At 49.0% G+C, this 17,022-nt stretch overlaps 1 protein-coding gene across 4 annotated transcripts in view; it reads left to right on the forward strand.

Moving 5' to 3' along the window:
* HGS (hepatocyte growth factor-regulated tyrosine kinase substrate) overlaps nt 1-17,022 on the forward strand; it is a 793,272-nt gene that overhangs the window by 475,204 nt on the left and 301,046 nt on the right. For 2 of the 4 annotated variants that reach the window (XM_069655261.1, XM_069655263.1), the window contains 5 exons: nt 12,170-12,265; nt 12,944-12,982; nt 13,096-13,254; nt 14,097-14,310; nt 14,551-14,723. In XM_069655261.1, coding sequence (XP_069511362.1) covers nt 12,170-12,265; nt 12,944-12,982; nt 13,096-13,254; nt 14,097-14,310; nt 14,551-14,723 — 681 coding nt within the window. The remainder of the gene's footprint in view (nt 1-12,169; nt 12,266-12,943; nt 12,983-13,095; nt 13,255-14,096; nt 14,311-14,550; nt 14,724-17,022) is intronic. The other 2 variants (XM_069655264.1, XM_069655262.1) reach the window with 1 other exon arrangement.

Genomic DNA, 17,022 nt, shown 5'->3' on the forward strand with positions numbered 1-17,022 from the left:
GTGGTGCGACCTGGCTTTGCAGGAGCGTTTGTGATCAGGAAACCGAATGCAGCAGAGACTGCTGTCTGATTGCATCATACGTTCACAGCTCAGTCAGACTGGCCTGGGTCTGACTGGCGCTGCGCAGTGTCAATAAATAAAACGTACGGTAAACAAGTATTCTCCAGCATGGGGTCTGGCATGGATTCACATGCTTATGAATATTCCCTGTCGTCAGGCTGGGAATCCTCGGTAAAGAAAAAATCAGTATCAGTTTCGTTTCTGATCTGTCTTTCTTAGTAGTAACCAATCACTGATCTCTGGGTCATACTGCCCCCAGCCAATGACTGCCCTCTCCCTAAGCCCCGCCTCTGGCAGCCATCCTCATATTTTTACTGCACGCTCAAGTGTTGGGAGTCCTCGTGCTTTAGCTCTCGAGTTTTTTGCTGCATTTTCACGCTTTTTCAGGAGATTTTCTCATTTTTTCGGTTTAATCGAGCCTCGAGCTCCACCGTTTCTACTTCCGACAACGGGGACCCGTTTCGGAACTCTTCTATGCCCCTCAAGGGTGAAGTTTTCGTCGAGTTTACACTTCTTGGAGGATTCCGGGAGATCTGCGGCCTACCTAAACGGACATGGCCCAGGACAAGGGACGCTCGACGCCCGGATCCAAGTTGTTCAGGTGCTGCCCTGGATGCGGACTGCAAAACGTCTTCAAGGAGGACGAGCATTCACGATGTCTCTACTGTCTTCATGAGGACAAGACGCACATGGAGAAGGACTGTGCGTTCTGCAAGAACCTTTCGGAACAGACCAAACAAGATTGTCGTTCCTCGCCGCCCGGCTGGAGAAGGGCACAGCAGGTGAGAAGGCGAAGAAAAAGTCTGAGCGGGCTTCTAAGTCCTGTGAGGGCGTCCCGGCAACGGGGGCCCAACAGAAGGCCAAGCACCGCGGGCACCGGGAGCGCCGAAAGGTCGGGCTCTTCGCTGCCAGGCAGGGTGCTACTTCCCCGGCACGTTCGACCACGAGCCAGCGCTCTGGTTCGGGGAAGAGGAAGTCCGAGAACCCGTGTTAGCCGTTGGAGCGGACCCGGTCGATCTCGAAGGGGGAGCGAGGCGCTGACCCTCCCCCCAAGGCGAAGGCCCAGGACGCACCTAAGGTGGTGAGGGCTTTGATCCAGCCGGCAAATGCCTCTATCGAAGTGGTCGCTGCGACCCTGGCGAAGCCGGCTAAGACTACGCCAGTGGAAACGGCCTCCGGGCCCAGAGTATCCCTGCCACCGCTGAGGGAATCCTCTTTCCAGCCCATCGTTAAGACCCCCGTGAAGTCCCTGGCAGAAAAAGAGTGGGGGGTCTGGTGGAGGAGCTGGTGGAAACCGAGAAGGGCCTCAACGAGAGGTCCATAGGCCTCAACGAGAGGTTGATAGGCCTCAACGAGAGGTTCGAGAAGGTTCGATCCCAGGGGGCAGTCCCTGCTGACGTGATCGAAGATAGCGACGACGAAGAGGGCCCAGTGGAGCGGCCATCCCGTCCGTCGCAGCCATTACCCGAGCCCCAGGATAGCTTGGCGACCATTTTGTTGGCAATCCAATCCTTATGTACCGAGATAAGGACGAGATTGCACAAGCGGAGGAGAGTCCACCCCGCTCCTCCCTTCGTCCCTGCGAGACCTGTGGACCCCGCATCCCCCTCGCTGGACCCTCGAGAGGATACGGTGACGGATACAGCGACGGGGATGGACGATGACGGTGGCGATGACACAGTGGACATCCCGTCATCCCCCCCGCGGACTTCTCCAGCCGACGAAATTGCCTCTTTCCACACCATGATAACCAGGGCATCTGAGCTCTTCCAGCTCTGCCCTGAAGAACAGAAAAAGGAAGGGTTTCTGTACCAACGACGAGAGGCCAAGAGGAAGACGGTCCTCGCGGTGCCTTTGCTCGACGACATCTGGGACGAGGGGCTTGCTGTCCTCAAGAACCCTTCCACGACACCCGCCAAGAGGGACAGGTACGAAAAGAAGTACTGAGTCCCCGATGCCGCCCCCTTGTGCCTCAGGCCCCAGCCCACGTCAGACTCTGTCGTCTCGGCAGTGGCTAAGAAGAAGGCAGCGGGTGCAGCGGCTTCAACTTCCACTTCCCCGCCGGACAGCGAGGGCAAGAAGTTGGACTCCATGGGACGACGAGTCATCTCGTCGGCGGCGACGACGATTCAGACGGCCAATGCCTTAGCGATCGTGGCACGCTACGATAGGGAGCTCTGGTTCAAGATAGCTCCCCTGCTAGACTTCCTACCTGACGACAAGAGGGCGGAGGCCCTAGAAATTCTGCAGGAAGGCAAGGTGGCATCGTATCACGCCATAACAGTGGTAACAGACATTGCCGATACCGGATTCCGCCAACTGGACAACATAGTTTGCCTCCGACGACAAGGATGGCTCAAGGCGACAGACTTTCGCCAGGACGTCCAGACCAGAGTGTTGGACATGCCGTTCGACGGCAACAACCTTTTTGGTAAGGCGGTGGACGAGTCTCTACAGGCCATCAAGACCGACTCGGAGACGGCCCAGGCCCTAGGGGTGCTTCAACAGCGACAGCCCTTTCAGAGCTCCGGAGGAAGACAGGGTGCCTCCAAAGGATCCAGCGGTGGCTCCTCCACTTACTGCCAGGCGGCCCGCTCCTCTTCCCAGGAGGCCTACAGAGGTCGCAGCAAGCAAGGGGGATCCCGCCGTCGTCGCCAGGGAGGCCAAGGCGGCAAGGCCGCTTCCAAGCAAGACTGACCCGGCCGGGTTGTCGGGCCCCCACCGAAGCACCCTGGTGGGAGGCCGGCTGACGAAGTTCATCAGCGTGTGGGCGTCCATCTCCACCGACCGTTGGGTGCTGGACACCCTGGCCAACGGGCACTCGCTGGAATTCAAAAACAAGTGCCCTCGCATTCCTCCCGTGGCCAGGAAGGAGAATCACATCCCTCAACTGCTGTTGGAGGTAAGGGCGATGCTCAAGAGAGGTGCCATCGAGTTCGTCCCCAGGAGGCTCCGGGGCTCCGGAGTGTACTCAAGGTACTTCCTCGTCAGAAAGAAGACAGGCGGTTGGTGCCCCATCCTGGACCTGCGTCGGTTAAACAAATACATCAAGGCGCAGAAATTCAGGATGGTCACCCTCCAGCACGTGCTGGGACAGCTGGAGGAAGGCGACTTCCTATCATCGTTGGACCTGGAGGATGCTTACTTCCACATCCCCATTCTGAAACGGCACAGGAAGTTCCTCAGGTTCGTGGTTCAGGGACGCCACTACCAATTCAGAGCCCTTCCGTTCGGATTAAAGTCGGCATCCAGGGTTTTCACCAAGTGCCTGGCACCAGTGGCGGCGTGGCTGCGCCTGCAGGGGATCCACGTCCATCCCTACCTGGACGACTGGCTAATCCGGGCAAGGACAAGGGAACTCGCCGTTGAACACACAGCGAGGACCGTCCGGTTGCTCACTGAGCTCGGGTTCGCCATCAACTACCCCAAATCCCACCTGGTTCCATCGCAAGTAGCACTGTTTCTGGGAGCGAAGCTCGATACAGTGGGGCGATTGGCCTCCCCTTCAGAGGAGAGGACCAAGACCGTCCTGGGCAAGGTGCGGCGCCTGTTAGCCACGGAAGTGGCCAGGGTGAGGTCCATCAAGTCGCTTCTCGGGATGATGTCCTCATGCATCTATCTTGTACCCCTTTGCAGACTTCGAATGCGTCCGCTACAGGAGTTCCTCGACGCCCGCTGGTTTCATGCGAGGGGCTGCTTCGAGGACAGGATCCCTTTCGACGAGGAGTTCTGTCGGGCGATCCTATGGTGGGGCACCCGTGCTCACCTCACTACAGGCACGGACTTTCAAACCCCGCTTTTCAGGAGACGGTGACGGACGCCTCTCTGGAGGGTTGGGAGGCCCACACCGGAGATCTCCACGCAAGAGGCCTTTGGCTCCCGGAGGAGAGGTCTCTTCACATCAACATTCTGGAGCTCCGAGCAGTGTTCTGGGCTCTCAAGTCGTTCCTTCCGTCCCTCAAGGACAAGGTGGTGAGGATCTTCACTGACAACACCACCACGATGTTCTACATACGGAAGCAAGGGACACCAGATCCCCAGCCCTATCCAAGGAGGCCCAGGATCTGTGGCACTGGGCCGTCGCCCAGGGGATGTTTCTGGTTCCCTTCCACTTGGTAGGAATAAAAAACACCATCGCCAACTCACTCAGCAGGGAGCTGCACTCGTGCCACGAGTGGGAACTGTGCCAGGATCAAGTGGATCGGCTCTTCCAACGATGGGGCAAACCCTAGATCGACCTGTTCGCGACGGTAACGAACTCCCAAGTGCCAGAGGTTCGCCAGCAGGTTCCCACAGCCGAGGAGCATGGGCGATGCTTTCTCGTTCCCTTGGGACGGCCTGTTTCTATACGCGTTCCCTCCATTGCCGTTGCTGCTCCGCCTCATCAACCAGCTCAAGAAGTCCAGGTGCAGGATGATCCTCGTCGCACCGGCGTGGCCGAGGCAGATCTGGTTCCCGGACCTTCTGGACTTGTCAACATCCCCACCAGTCAAGCTGCCGGCGGACGCGGATCTTCTCTCCAGAGAAGGAGGCGCCATTCTCCATCACGACCCACAGTCGCTGAACTTGCAGGCCTGGCTCCTGCAGCACTAGTGTTTGGAGGGTACGCTATACCGGCTGATTGCAGAGAGGTTCTTGCAAAGGCCAGGCCGTCCTCAACTCTCAAGTGTTAGGGTCATAAATGGAAGAGGTTCTCTGTCTCGTGCCGTGCACAGAAGATTAACCCACTGCGGATTACGGCCCCTGAAGGACTGCCGTACCTACTGTCGCTGGCCAAAGCTGGACTGGCTCACGCCTCCATCAAAATACATCTGGCTGCCATCTCACGATATACCAGAACTACGGGACGGGCGTCCTTGTGGTCTCATCGCCTGGTGAAGGAATTTATGAAGGGACTATTCTGATTGTTCCGCCGGTGAAGGCTCCTGCCCCGGCGTGGGAGCTTAATGTGGTGCTGACCAGGCTCATGGGGGCCCCATTCCAGCCTATGCATTCGGCGCCTTTAAAGTTCCTGTCATGGAAGACAGCGTTCCTTGTGGCCATCAACTCCGCACGACGAGTGGGAGAGATCCAGGCCCTATCTTGCAAGCCTCCATACTTGACTTTTCATGACACGAGGGTGGTGCTGAGGACGCACCCCTCCTTCATGCCCAAGGTGCCTCAACGAGCCCTTGGTGTTACCAGTTTTCTTCCCGTCGCCTTGGACGCCGGCCGAGAGGACTTGGCACTCGCTGGATGTAGCTAGAGCACAAAGAGTTTTCGGAAGACGTCACAACTGTTGGTGAACTTTGGGTCTGTGAATCAAGGGAAGGCTCTCGAAGACTTCCATTTCCAGATGGCTCTCCGGCTGCATCATGCACTGTCACCGGATGGCAAAACGACCGCTGCCCGGCCGTCCGAGAGCCCATTCGACCAGAGCGATCGCCGCGACCACAGCGTTCCTGTCTGGTGTGCCCCTGCTGGACATCTGCAGGGCTGCTACGTGGAGGTCGACGCACAGCTTCACAAGATCCTACTGCGTCGATCGGGACTCCAGGGAGGAGTCTAGGGTCGGCCAAGCAGTACTGCGCAACCTGTTTGCCTAAGGTGAGCCTGGTGAGGAGGTAAGAATTGCTTAATGTTGAGTTGGTATGTAATGCTTAATGTTGAGCCTTTGCCACCTCCCGTGGTTGTGCTTTTATTCATGAGCATGTGAATCCATGCCAGACCCCATGCTGGAGAAGGAACAAGTTACTTACCTGTAACTGTTGTTCTCCAGCATGGGTCTGGCATGGATTCACATGCGAACCCTCCCGCCTACCCCTCTGCAGCTCTTCTCTTGGTCATACTGCCACTTGGCGTGCTACCAAATCTGAGGATGGCTGCCAGAGGCGGGGCTTAGGGAGAGGGCAGTCATTGGCTGGGGGCAGTATGACCCAGAGATCAGTGATTGGTTACTACTAAGAAAGACAGATCAGAAACGAAACTGCTACTGATTTTTTCTTTACCGAGGATTCCCAGCCTGACGACGGGGAATATTCATGAGCATGTGAATCCATGCCAGACCCATGCTGGAGAACAACAGTTACAGGTAAGTAAATTGTTCCTTTTTCATTAACTTTTATGAGTTCACAGGCAGCTGGTGCAGCGCCCCCTAGAGTCAGCCACGTCAGGCAGCCGCCTGCACTGCCTGACACAAAGACCGTGTTACGCTCACCTGGCTCCCACAGAGGCGTCGATCGGAACTGGACAGCTACGGTCTTCACCAATGTGACGCGTAGGGCCGAGATGACGGACTGGACTGGCCCACCTAGCTTCGTTTGCTTGGCCCGTAGGAATATTCTTCTGCAAATGGAGAAAGGGAATTAACCACCCGTGGAGTTGAGCATAAATCCCTCCACCCCCGCTTTTCTCCCCACAGATCACCTTTGATGTCCCCTCTTATAGTCTCACCTGATGGTTTGAAAAGATGAGCTCTCCATCCTGCATTAAGCGCAGGGGTGCGTTGATAACCAGTTGCTTCACTGGCTCGAAGGAATTGGTGAGTTGCAGAACACTATTGACTCCGAGATTCCCGGCAAGACGCCGTAAGTATAAAGTTCGTAAGAGTTCAAATGCCTGACTTTCACATTTGTCCGATTCCTTGCAGGTTGCAGCTTGACCCTAATGAAGAGTTCCTTATGGCAACCAGTAGTATTCTGGTAAGGATTTGTATTTTCCAACACAGTTCGATAAAATAATGTCAATATGTAACCTGTTGCTTTCTCCCTTATTCAGGCGCTGAGAGAAAGTATGAAGTCTCGGGGAATAATACCTCTGCCGGTAAAATCAGGTAAGTCTATTGTGGTGACGAGGGTTCCCCTTGTTAGTCCCTTTGTTTCACCTTTCTGTCCTTTTGTTTCCCCTTAGGGGCCGGGGTTCGGCGAAGATGCAGTGGAAGCTCGCCGACCCATTAAGAGGAATAGTAACCCCGGTGGTAAAATCAGGTAAGTCTATGGGGGGGTAACTAATATTCCTCTGTGTATTCCCTTGGCTCACTTTGCTGTTCTTGTCTTCCCCTTAGGTGCCGGAGTGCGGCGGGAACATGCAGGAGGATGCGGTGGAATGTGAAGATGCTGCGAGGGCCGGTGAGTTCAGCGCGGCGCTGCAGCAGGCGAGGCGATGCACATTAATAGCTTCTTTCTTCCAGCTCGAAGGCGCGATGGATCGGGAATTCAGGTAAGGATCAAAGGTATTGCTCTTGTTCTAACCTTTTCTCCTTCTTTCTCCCTTTTTCTAGGAGCTCCAAACTCGAGGCGGGCATGGCAGAAGGCTGGATGCAGACTTGCAGGCACGGTGAGCGTTACGCTGCTGGATGCAGAACAACACGAAGCGTGTGCTGCTCTTCGGGCGTGGTTTAAATAGCCCCCAAAGTAGTCCCAGGTAAGTATTCCTCCCCAGCCCTGCCCGAGTAAACAAAAATAGTCCCTTCCAAGCCTCTTTTGGCTTGGAGCTCTTGCAGCATGGTCTGCATCAGGTAAGTTTGCAGCATGGTCTGCATCAGGTAAGTTTTAATCTATGAGCCTGGCGCCTAAGGCGCCAGGACTGACTCTCCATATGAGCCTGGCGCCACAGGCTAGCAGTATAGCCCCTAGCAGGGGTTGTTGGGCTTGCTAGGGATAACTTGATGCCTGCTTCCGGGGTTGCTGGACTTGGTCTGGGTCCCCGGGGGTAGGCATCATGACAGACCGGCCCTGCGTTGCACCCTTGGTGCCCCACCCAGTGGTGGGAGTACCTTTTGAGAGGGTAGGGATTGACATTGTTGGTCCCTAGACCCTCCCACATCTTCAGGCAACCGATTTATATTGGTTGTGGTAGACCAGGCTACCAGGTATCCTGAAGCAATGCCTATGAGACCTGTTACTGCTCAGGCAGTGGCTAAGGCCCTACTTGGTATTTTTACCAGAGTAGGTTTTCCTAATGAGGTTATCTCAGACAGGGGGACCACTTTTATGTCCCACTACATGCAAGCTATGTAGAAAAACTGTGGAGTGATCTACAAGTTCTCAACAGCCTACCATCCCCAAACCAATAGGTTGGTAGAGAGGTTTAATAGAACTATGAAGAGCATGATAGATGCTTTAGAAGAACCCCTTAGAAGAAAGTTGGACCTTCTACTGCCATGCCTTCTCTTTGCTTATAGAAAAGTCCCTCAAGAAGGGGTTGGCTTCAGCCCCTTTGAGCTTCTCTATGGTCATCCGGTCAGAGGTCCATTGGCCCTAATCAAGGAGGGGGTTGGAGAGTGCTCCTTACCACAAGCCAGTGAGAGTGACTGACTTGTTAGGTCTCCGAAAGAGAATGAGACACACGATGACGGAAGCTTCAGAAAGCTTGAAAGCCGGTCATTGTCTGGTTAAACATTGGCATGACCAGAAGGCCAACATGGTTGAGTTTACTCAAGACCAGCTAGTTCTAGTTATGGTAACTACAAGGTAGAGGGCCTTACAGGACAAATGGATTGGACCCTTCAAGTTTGTGGGCAAACTTGGAGAGGTCAATTAATTGGTGGACTTGGGCAATCCCAAGGAGGCCCCCAGGATTTTTCACACCAACCGCCTAAAGGCATATGCAATCAGACCAGAAATGGGAGCTTTGCTCTTAGCTTCTGATCAAGAAGAGGAGGAGAGTGAACCTCTGCCTGACCTTCTTGGGGGAAAACCTGTGGATGTTAAAATAGGAGTTGATCTCTCTTCTGATCTGACTTTGTACTAACAGGAGGAGTGCAAGATTCTGTTAAATCAGTTTGCCTCCCTGTTTTCATTGACACTAGGCTTGGCCTGTTGGGGCCAGCATGATATTTTCCCTGTTGACGCTCTACCTGTCAAAAGCAGGGGGTACAGAATGTCAGACCATGTAAGAACCCACATAAAGGAGGAGGTCCAGAAGATGCTTGATCTCGGGGTAATAGAGCCATCTGCCAGTCCATGGGTTAGTCCAGTTGTACTAGTGCCAAAGGCAGGAACCAAAGAGTTGGATTCTGCATGGACTATAGGGCTCTTAATGCAGTCACCACGACTGATGCCCATCCTTTACCTAGGACAGATGAGATGGTGGATAAACCTGGTTCAGCCAAGTACCTCAGTACATTTGACCTAGCCTCAGGCTATTGGCAAATAGCTCTGACAGACCATGGCAAGGAGAAAACTGCATGTTCTACCCCAGGAAGCCTCTACCATTTTAAGGTAATGCCTTTTGGACTAACGAATGCACCTGCTACATTCCAAAGGATGGTAAATCATGTTCTGAATGGGATGGAGGACTTCTGCATGGCATACTTGGATGACATTGCAGTGTTCAGCCCTACTTGGAAAGAGCATATTGACCCACCTAGGCTATGTATTGGAGGCTCTTGAGCAGGCCCAACAGACCATAAAGGCAAGTAAATGTCAAATTGGTCAGAGTAAAGTGGTCTTCCTTGGACATGAGGTAGGAGGAGGTAAACTAAGCCCATTGACTCGCAAAGTACAAGCTGTACAAGACTGGCTACCACTACTACTCAAACTCAGGCGAGAGCCTGTTTAGGTCTCACTGGTTACTATAGGAACTACATAGAGAACTATGGGACCATAGCTTCTCCCTTGAATGTGATCTCCTCACCCAAATTCCCCAAGGAGGTCAGGTGGAAAGAGGCGTGCACTAAGGCATTTGAAGGGCTTAAGAAAGCCCTTTGTCAAGCTCCAGTCTTGAGAGCTCCTGACTACAACCAATCCTTTATTGTACAAATGGATGCTTCCAATACAGGTATAGGTGCAGTTCTGAGTCAGCTGGATGAGAAAGGCAGGGAACACCCTATCTGCTTCATCAGTAGGAAACTGAAGGACCGAGAAACAAGGTGGGCAACCATAGAATGTGAATGTTTTTCCATTGTGTGGTCTTTGAAGAAGTTTAGACCATACTTGTAAGGATCTACTTTTGTAATCCAAACAACCACCAAACCCTTGAGATGGTTAATGCAGATGAATGGGGAGAATCCTAAATTGTTAAGATGGTCTATTAGCCTTCAGGGGTTTGATTTTATTTTAGAACATAGGTCAGGATGTAATTACCGAAATGATGATGGTCTCTCCAGAAAGTAGGACCAACTGGAGTAAGGATATTCATCCAGGAGTGGATTAAATCCTCCTGTCCCTTATTTTAGAGTACATGGTACTTTAAATGGCATAATGTGGTAAAACACAAGCATGTATGAGAGAAAGTAAAAAAACAGTCGAAATATTTCCGCTGCCACCAACCAATACTTGACACATGATTTCAACAGTAAAGTTGTGCACAGAAAAAGATATAAGTATCCCGACAACACTTCACTTTAAAGTGATGTGTGCAGTTTAAAAATACTATAGTCTGATAGTATTAGAAACTGATCACTCTCCCCATTAAAAGTGAGCAAAAGCAAGGGAAGTAAAGCTGAGTGATTTATTTTTCTCTAAAAGGTCAGGCCAGGAAGAAAAACGATGGGCTATCTCATTGATGTCTGAGAGGAAGCAGCAAAAAAGAAAACTTTGCCTAACACTTGTGGTCATCTAGACAAAGTAAAGCGCTAATACACAAATAGCAGAGTGCAGGATTTTGAAAAAGGATAATTGTGCTTGGTGGCAAAATGGCTTGCATCTTTTGATGAAGCCAAAACTAAAGAATAACTGTCACCAACCTACTCCCGCAAACCTGTGTAGGGTGAGCGTAAACTCAACGCACCATTTTGTTTACTCCCCAAAAGTCAAATATCACTAACCGGTGCCGAGTGTACATTTTGTACCCTGATTGAACCTTTAAAACGACTTCCTCTTCTCCTGAGATTTTACCATTAAGAGAGCCAGGTGCACTCGATGTTCAGTCAGTTTGCTAGTTCTGGGCTGACTCCTCTCATAACTTGAACACATGGACAGAGAGGAATCTTCCTAACATATATTTCCATTAAGAAATTAATAATTTGGCAGCCTGGTTCTGGCAACATGCTCTTCAATATAATCATTCCCATCATGCATACTTGGGACATGCAGTACTTGAATTCCGTTTTCTGAATCCATCCTGGCCAAGGCTACCCTCTTCTTCCTGATGATTTGTGTATTTAAAGTAATTATGTACACTTACTGAAACACAAAGTTAAAAACAGTAACGTCCGACAATCCAGTAACGCAGCACCTTTCTCACTTTCTGGGCTGAGTCAAGTTTTTGTTTGGCATAGCAGTAGCCTCCCTGTGGTCTGTGGGACATCTTGAGGGATGTAAAGTCTTTTTGTGGTTTGAACTCGGAAGTTGGTATTGGTTTCTGTGGTTGATGTACAGGTTTGGGAGCAGAGTTATGCAGTAACTGGTCTATAAACAACATGAGTATGTGCAGGTGAGAAGGACAGGGTCGTCTCTTGTTACCTGATGTCTGACTCACTGTGACAACGTCTTCTGGTTTTCGGGGGTTCTGTTTTCACACGTATCCAGTGATAACGTGCTGGCTATCCATCTGGTTCAGTGGCATGGGTTTGTCAGAATTATTCTGCTTCTTAGGTGCAAGACTTTGAGTGTTAGGACTTTTCCCATACTGGAAGTATTTTTCATTGACAAGCAATGGCCCAGGTAAGGGCCTCATGATTGGTCCCGCTTCAAGCACTGCATAGCAATAGGTGCTATGTCTCACTGCTTTAAGTGCTGTACCAGCAGCATATAAACAGGAAGTGGTTCAGGTTGTCTTGGTGTTGTTGGTGGCATCCTTACATAATGGGTCAGCAAGTGGACACCTCCAAAACTGCATAACAGCCTCCAGTTTCAGTAATTTGACCTACATTTAAAAGGGCATATTGGGCTGGGGTGTGTCCTCTCTGGATAGCCTCTGGCTTCTGGTGATAGAACATTTTTTGCCTTGGGTACCTTCATGTGAAACTCCCCATTGTCTTTGTTCCTCGTGATGTTATAGCCTTTTTCTGTGCTGATCTGGTATGATAATATCTGTACTTTTAATTCTTAAGCCATTTCTATTCACCGAGATACTACTCGTCTATTATTTAGCTGTAACTGATTTGTAACCAATGACTTCTATTTCGTACCCAAATCTTTCTCTGGTGTATCTGCTTTGACTGAAAATGTTCATATTTATCTTCTAGAGACAGAAGACGACCTATCCTATGTTCCCCAAAACTGAGCCTGCTCCTGTAGCCTCCTCTGCTCCGACTATTGGCACACTGTACTCCTCTCCAGTGGTAAGTTAGGAAGTAGTTATTGCAGTAAAAGGTTTCTTAGCACTGCCATCTTGTTGCTTTGTCATTTATCACTCCATGTGTCTAACTGTAGCTGTTAATCAAATTATTATCAGTGTGTGTTTTTTCGTCCTTCTCTCTCCCTACTTTTGCATCTCCAAGTGACTGATCCTTGTCCATTCCTGGCACAACATTTTTGCTCTGTTCTTTTGTCCGCTTATCTGCCCGTATCCTCCTATCTTTACAGCTTTTCTTAACCCTATTTCTAGCTCTTTACCCTTTCTTCATTGCACTTGTCATGCCACATCTGCTTGAACATGTCTTTGGAACCACCTGAACTCTATTTTCATCAAAAGTGCAGGGAGTTCAAGTATGGAAGTAAATAGAAAAAAACATTTATGTCTATGGGCTTTGTGAATTATTTGACAGATATTTGGACATTTCTGGATTCTCGAATTTACTTTGGATTAGAAGAGTGTCTATCCTTTTTTGCGTAAAGTGTGTATTGTCAAGCAATGTAACTATATAGTCCCGACACTGTTGGCAGGTATTGGATGTTTCCAATATTTGTGCTTTAACAAATGCCATAATGCACGTTTGTGCACATTATGGCTTAGGTCAGAGGTCGTGGTGATACTCTGAGCATATCCTGTAATGGTCTTTTTTTCTCTTTCTTTCTAGAACTCCTCCGCTCCATTAGCTGAGGATATCGATCCTGAGGTAAGCCTTGACAAGGCTGCTTCTTTCAGCCTTTACTCCCTTTTTACTTCAAACGGATATGTGCTTCCCTTCGAGCTCATGTGACAAGTCTTTATTTTCCTTCCTTTTTGTAGCTGGCTCGGTACCTAAACCGTAATTATTGGGAAAAAAAGCAGGAGGAAGTTCGCAAGAGCCCCACTCCCTCAGCACCAGCCCCCATCATGATTACTGAGCCGATCGCCCTAACAGGGGAGGTCCATGTAACCCCTGTTACTGTGGTTAATGTTGTAGAGGTAATGGCAATATGTGATGGTCACTTGCTCTTGTTCTTTGCTCTGCTCAGAGGATTGGGGGGTGAATGCCACACAATGCTCTTTCACATTAAAAAATGAAGCTTCTAAGGCTATCTTGACAGAATGGTGAACTGCTGGGGGTCTCTACTAAAGTGTTTTGAGATCAGCTTGTCACAGACCACAGTTGTGACTGTGATACCTCACACCTCCAATGGTCATTCTAGAACAGCAGTTCCAAGGCCCTGCAGTTACCCCATCATTTTTCTCCACAACCCCACTTGCAGCCTCCTAGCATCAATGGCAGCCTGTTCTCGGACACTTTTTCCCACCCCACCCGCAATAGTATTGGGGCCTTCTCCGACATCTGAATACCTTCCCCTCAGTCCCTGCAACCCCATAAGTAGTAGTTCCAGACCTGGTACTAACTTCCTCATTTTGCCTCGTTCCTCAACATCCCTGCAGCTCTGCTCCGATTGGATCATCATTATTTACAGCCCACCATCTAGCACTGGACACTGCTCACATTCCCTCACTGACACCAGCACCACCACCATGCACTGAAATAAGCCAATCATATCTTATACCCCACCCACCAACATCAATACCAGACGTTGTCCTGATATTTTCACTTTTCCCTCTTGTTGCTATGACTGCTTCACTTGTTCCACTTGTGCCTTCAACAGCAGTTCTCAGCACGCATTGATTTCTCTTCAAATCCCCGGCAGCACTACCAAGCCCTACTCTGATACCTTTAATTCCCACTCCCTCCTCTGTGCTAGACTTCTTTTGTTACCCTACCTGAAGTACCTGTCGCAACTGACTCCTTTCATGTCCCTCGCCAGCAGCAGTACCAAAATGGAGACTCTGAAGAGAACCATGACCAGTTTTTGAAGGCTTTACAGAATGCAGTCACTACGTTTGTCAACCGCATGAGGAGCAACCACATGAGGGGCCGAAGCATCACAAATGACTCTGCTGTGCTGTCCCTCTTCCAATCCATCAACAACATGCATCCAGAGTTACTGGAACTACTCAATCAGCTTGATGAGCGGCGATGTACGTACACACTGAGGGATCAGGGCCTAGGATGCTTGTGAGGGTGATGGAAAGTAGGTGGGATGGTATGATATGCAGCATTAAGCCCTGTCAGTCTTACATCGTATGAATGCCTTTTATCTTGGCCACTTGTAATGGTCCAAGTTGGCCCCTAATAATCTTTAGACACCAATGTCTACCTTCAGTCCTCCGTGTTCTGCTGGATGTTCAATCTGGTTAATTTTGTATCTTTGTGCATAGTGTACTTCGAAAGTCTTCAGGACAAGCTGGCCCAGATCAGAGATGCTCGTGGAGCTCTGAATGCCCTACGAGAGGAGCATCAAGAGAAGTTGCGCCGTGCTGCAGAGGAAGCAGAGCGTCAGCGCCAAATACAATTGGCACAAAAACTGGAAATCATGAGACAGAAGAAGCAGGTGAGCAATTGATGGCCAAGCTGAGGAGAGAGAATGTGCTCCTGGTTCAGAGACCGTGTGCAATACAGACTCTGCCTCTTCAGTGTTGAGTCATGTGAGATTCTATTACTTCACAAGATCTTTTGGCGCATGGAAACACCCGTATATAGGCGCCATACAAATGTCCAATAAATACATTACTTGGGTTGCGTGAGATCTTACCAACATCCTTTTCAATATTTCTGTGAAAAGTGGTTCCCTAAAGATTAAATAACAAATCATGAACTACTTTAAAGATATATTTCATTTGCAGGCTCTTCTCAAGTATTGTCCTCTGCTGGAGTGTGACCTCTTTCTAACCAGGTGGTACACCCTTTCTTTTAGCCAATGTCTTTCTGTGAGAGGAGTACATAAGTGTGTTTTACTGTCACTTCTGAAAGATTAATGAATGAAAGTTGTTGAAAAATACGTCAAGTCGTTTTGTTTGGGAACCTTAGTGTTACACAGATAAAAGGTAGTCCCGAGAACTTGTTTAATTATCTCTACCAAAATGATCTCTTCTCATATTAATCAAATAATTCTTCCAGTTTTCTTCTTTAATGCTATTTGGAATGCTGCAGAGGTGACCCCTATAGCGTGGAAAATCCCTTTAAGTCTAGGTCCCTAGTTCCCTGAACATTTGCTTGATATCTTTGATGTACAAACAATTTTTCTTATGAGACACATCCAGATCCCACTAGGGAGGTAGCTTTTGCATATATAGCTCTTTGGAGACTCTTATGGGATGTTGATTGGGTTTCCAAATAATACCGGGATAGGTCACCAACATCGAATTATGATTACAATTTGGCAGTGACTGTTGACACAAAAATAGGACCAAACCTTTGGTTCGCGGTAAACACCAAAGAGGTACTACTAAGACTGATCCCGCAAATAGTAGGACGACTTGGGAGTATCAATAATTTATTAGTAGCACCTATTATTACAGTGCTTAAATATGAAGGAGTTTTTCACAAACCACTAAATGCAAACCTGATATAATTGCAGAAATTCTCAAAAGCAAGTGGTCACCATATGCGAAAACTGAAAAAGTTAATGAGTCAATAATTCACATCTCGCTGTAAAACATCTTGTAACTTTCAATAACATGGACAAAGTTATGCAGTTTATTAACAAAACAGGGAAATGTATAACTTATAGGTTGATACCTCTGGTCTGGGGTACTTTGTCCTTTCTGTTATCTTTTTTATACATTATCACAGAAAACGGAAGAAAAGCTTCTCTCGAGCTAGTCATTTGATAAGCATTCAATGTGTAGCCCTAACACTCTCCTTAAGCGGAAGAACACTTTCCCTTCATGGTGCTTACTGGCCCTAGAAAGCGATGTGGCACCGCCTATCAACAAAGGGACAGATGAAGAGAGACTCGCCATATTCCTACAATGAATGAGGTAATTCTAAGGCAAGGTACTAGCAAATGATTATCTTGCTTAAAACACCAATGTGATAAAAAGTTGGGTAAGAATTACAGCTGGGGTTTGATCTCCCCAGAGCTGTATGCTTTGGTCAATCAGGCAGTTCACGTGGGACTAGACGTCACCATAAAGGACAGTTTAATTGCCCTCTGCGAAGTGTGTCTGATAGACTCAAAGTAAGAGGTAATGAAACAATTAAGATTATAAATAGCAATCTCAACACGTTGTTATGCTCCTTCAGATTGCTTTTTCTTCTGGAGTAAACACGGTAATTAATTTTCTGTGAGATTGTGATTTCACATAAAAAACAATTAGAAAATCAGCATCGCTAGTCAAAGTTCCCAATTGCTCAAGTCCACTATGTGTCACCCTTAGTCAGGGGACATCAAAGAATGTGGTTGACCGGTTTCAATGATTGTTCCTCTCATGCATCATCTTCTTCAGTACCAATTGCTTTATTTGTTAAGAACAAATCTGTGCACCCATCAGAGAGAAAGTTATGCAGTGACATTAACCATTAGTCTTGCTGCTGACTGTATACCAAGCTGCCTATCTTCAGGTATACACCGTACTGTGGTAATTGATTTTTTTCTGCACAGACTCCTTACAAATACCTTAGGACCAGTATCACTGCAACATCCACATACCCTTTGCACTGGAACCAATTTCCCTAAAACAAGACATATTTGTATTACACACAATTTAAATATCCAGATTTTAGCAAATGAATGTGTGGTGTTGATGGATGTTCTATTGATTTGCTGCCGGAATAGGGCCCCAACCCGGTCACCATCGGTTAGGGAGAATTTTCATTTCTGTGCTAATTCCCTTCAACCTTAGAGACCC

The sequence above is a fragment of the Ambystoma mexicanum genome, chromosome 3q (assembly GCF_040938575.1).
Source record: "Ambystoma mexicanum isolate Mex_15411 chromosome 3q, UKY_AmexF1_1, whole genome shotgun sequence".
Taxonomy (NCBI): domain Eukaryota; kingdom Metazoa; phylum Chordata; class Amphibia; order Caudata; family Ambystomatidae; genus Ambystoma; species Ambystoma mexicanum.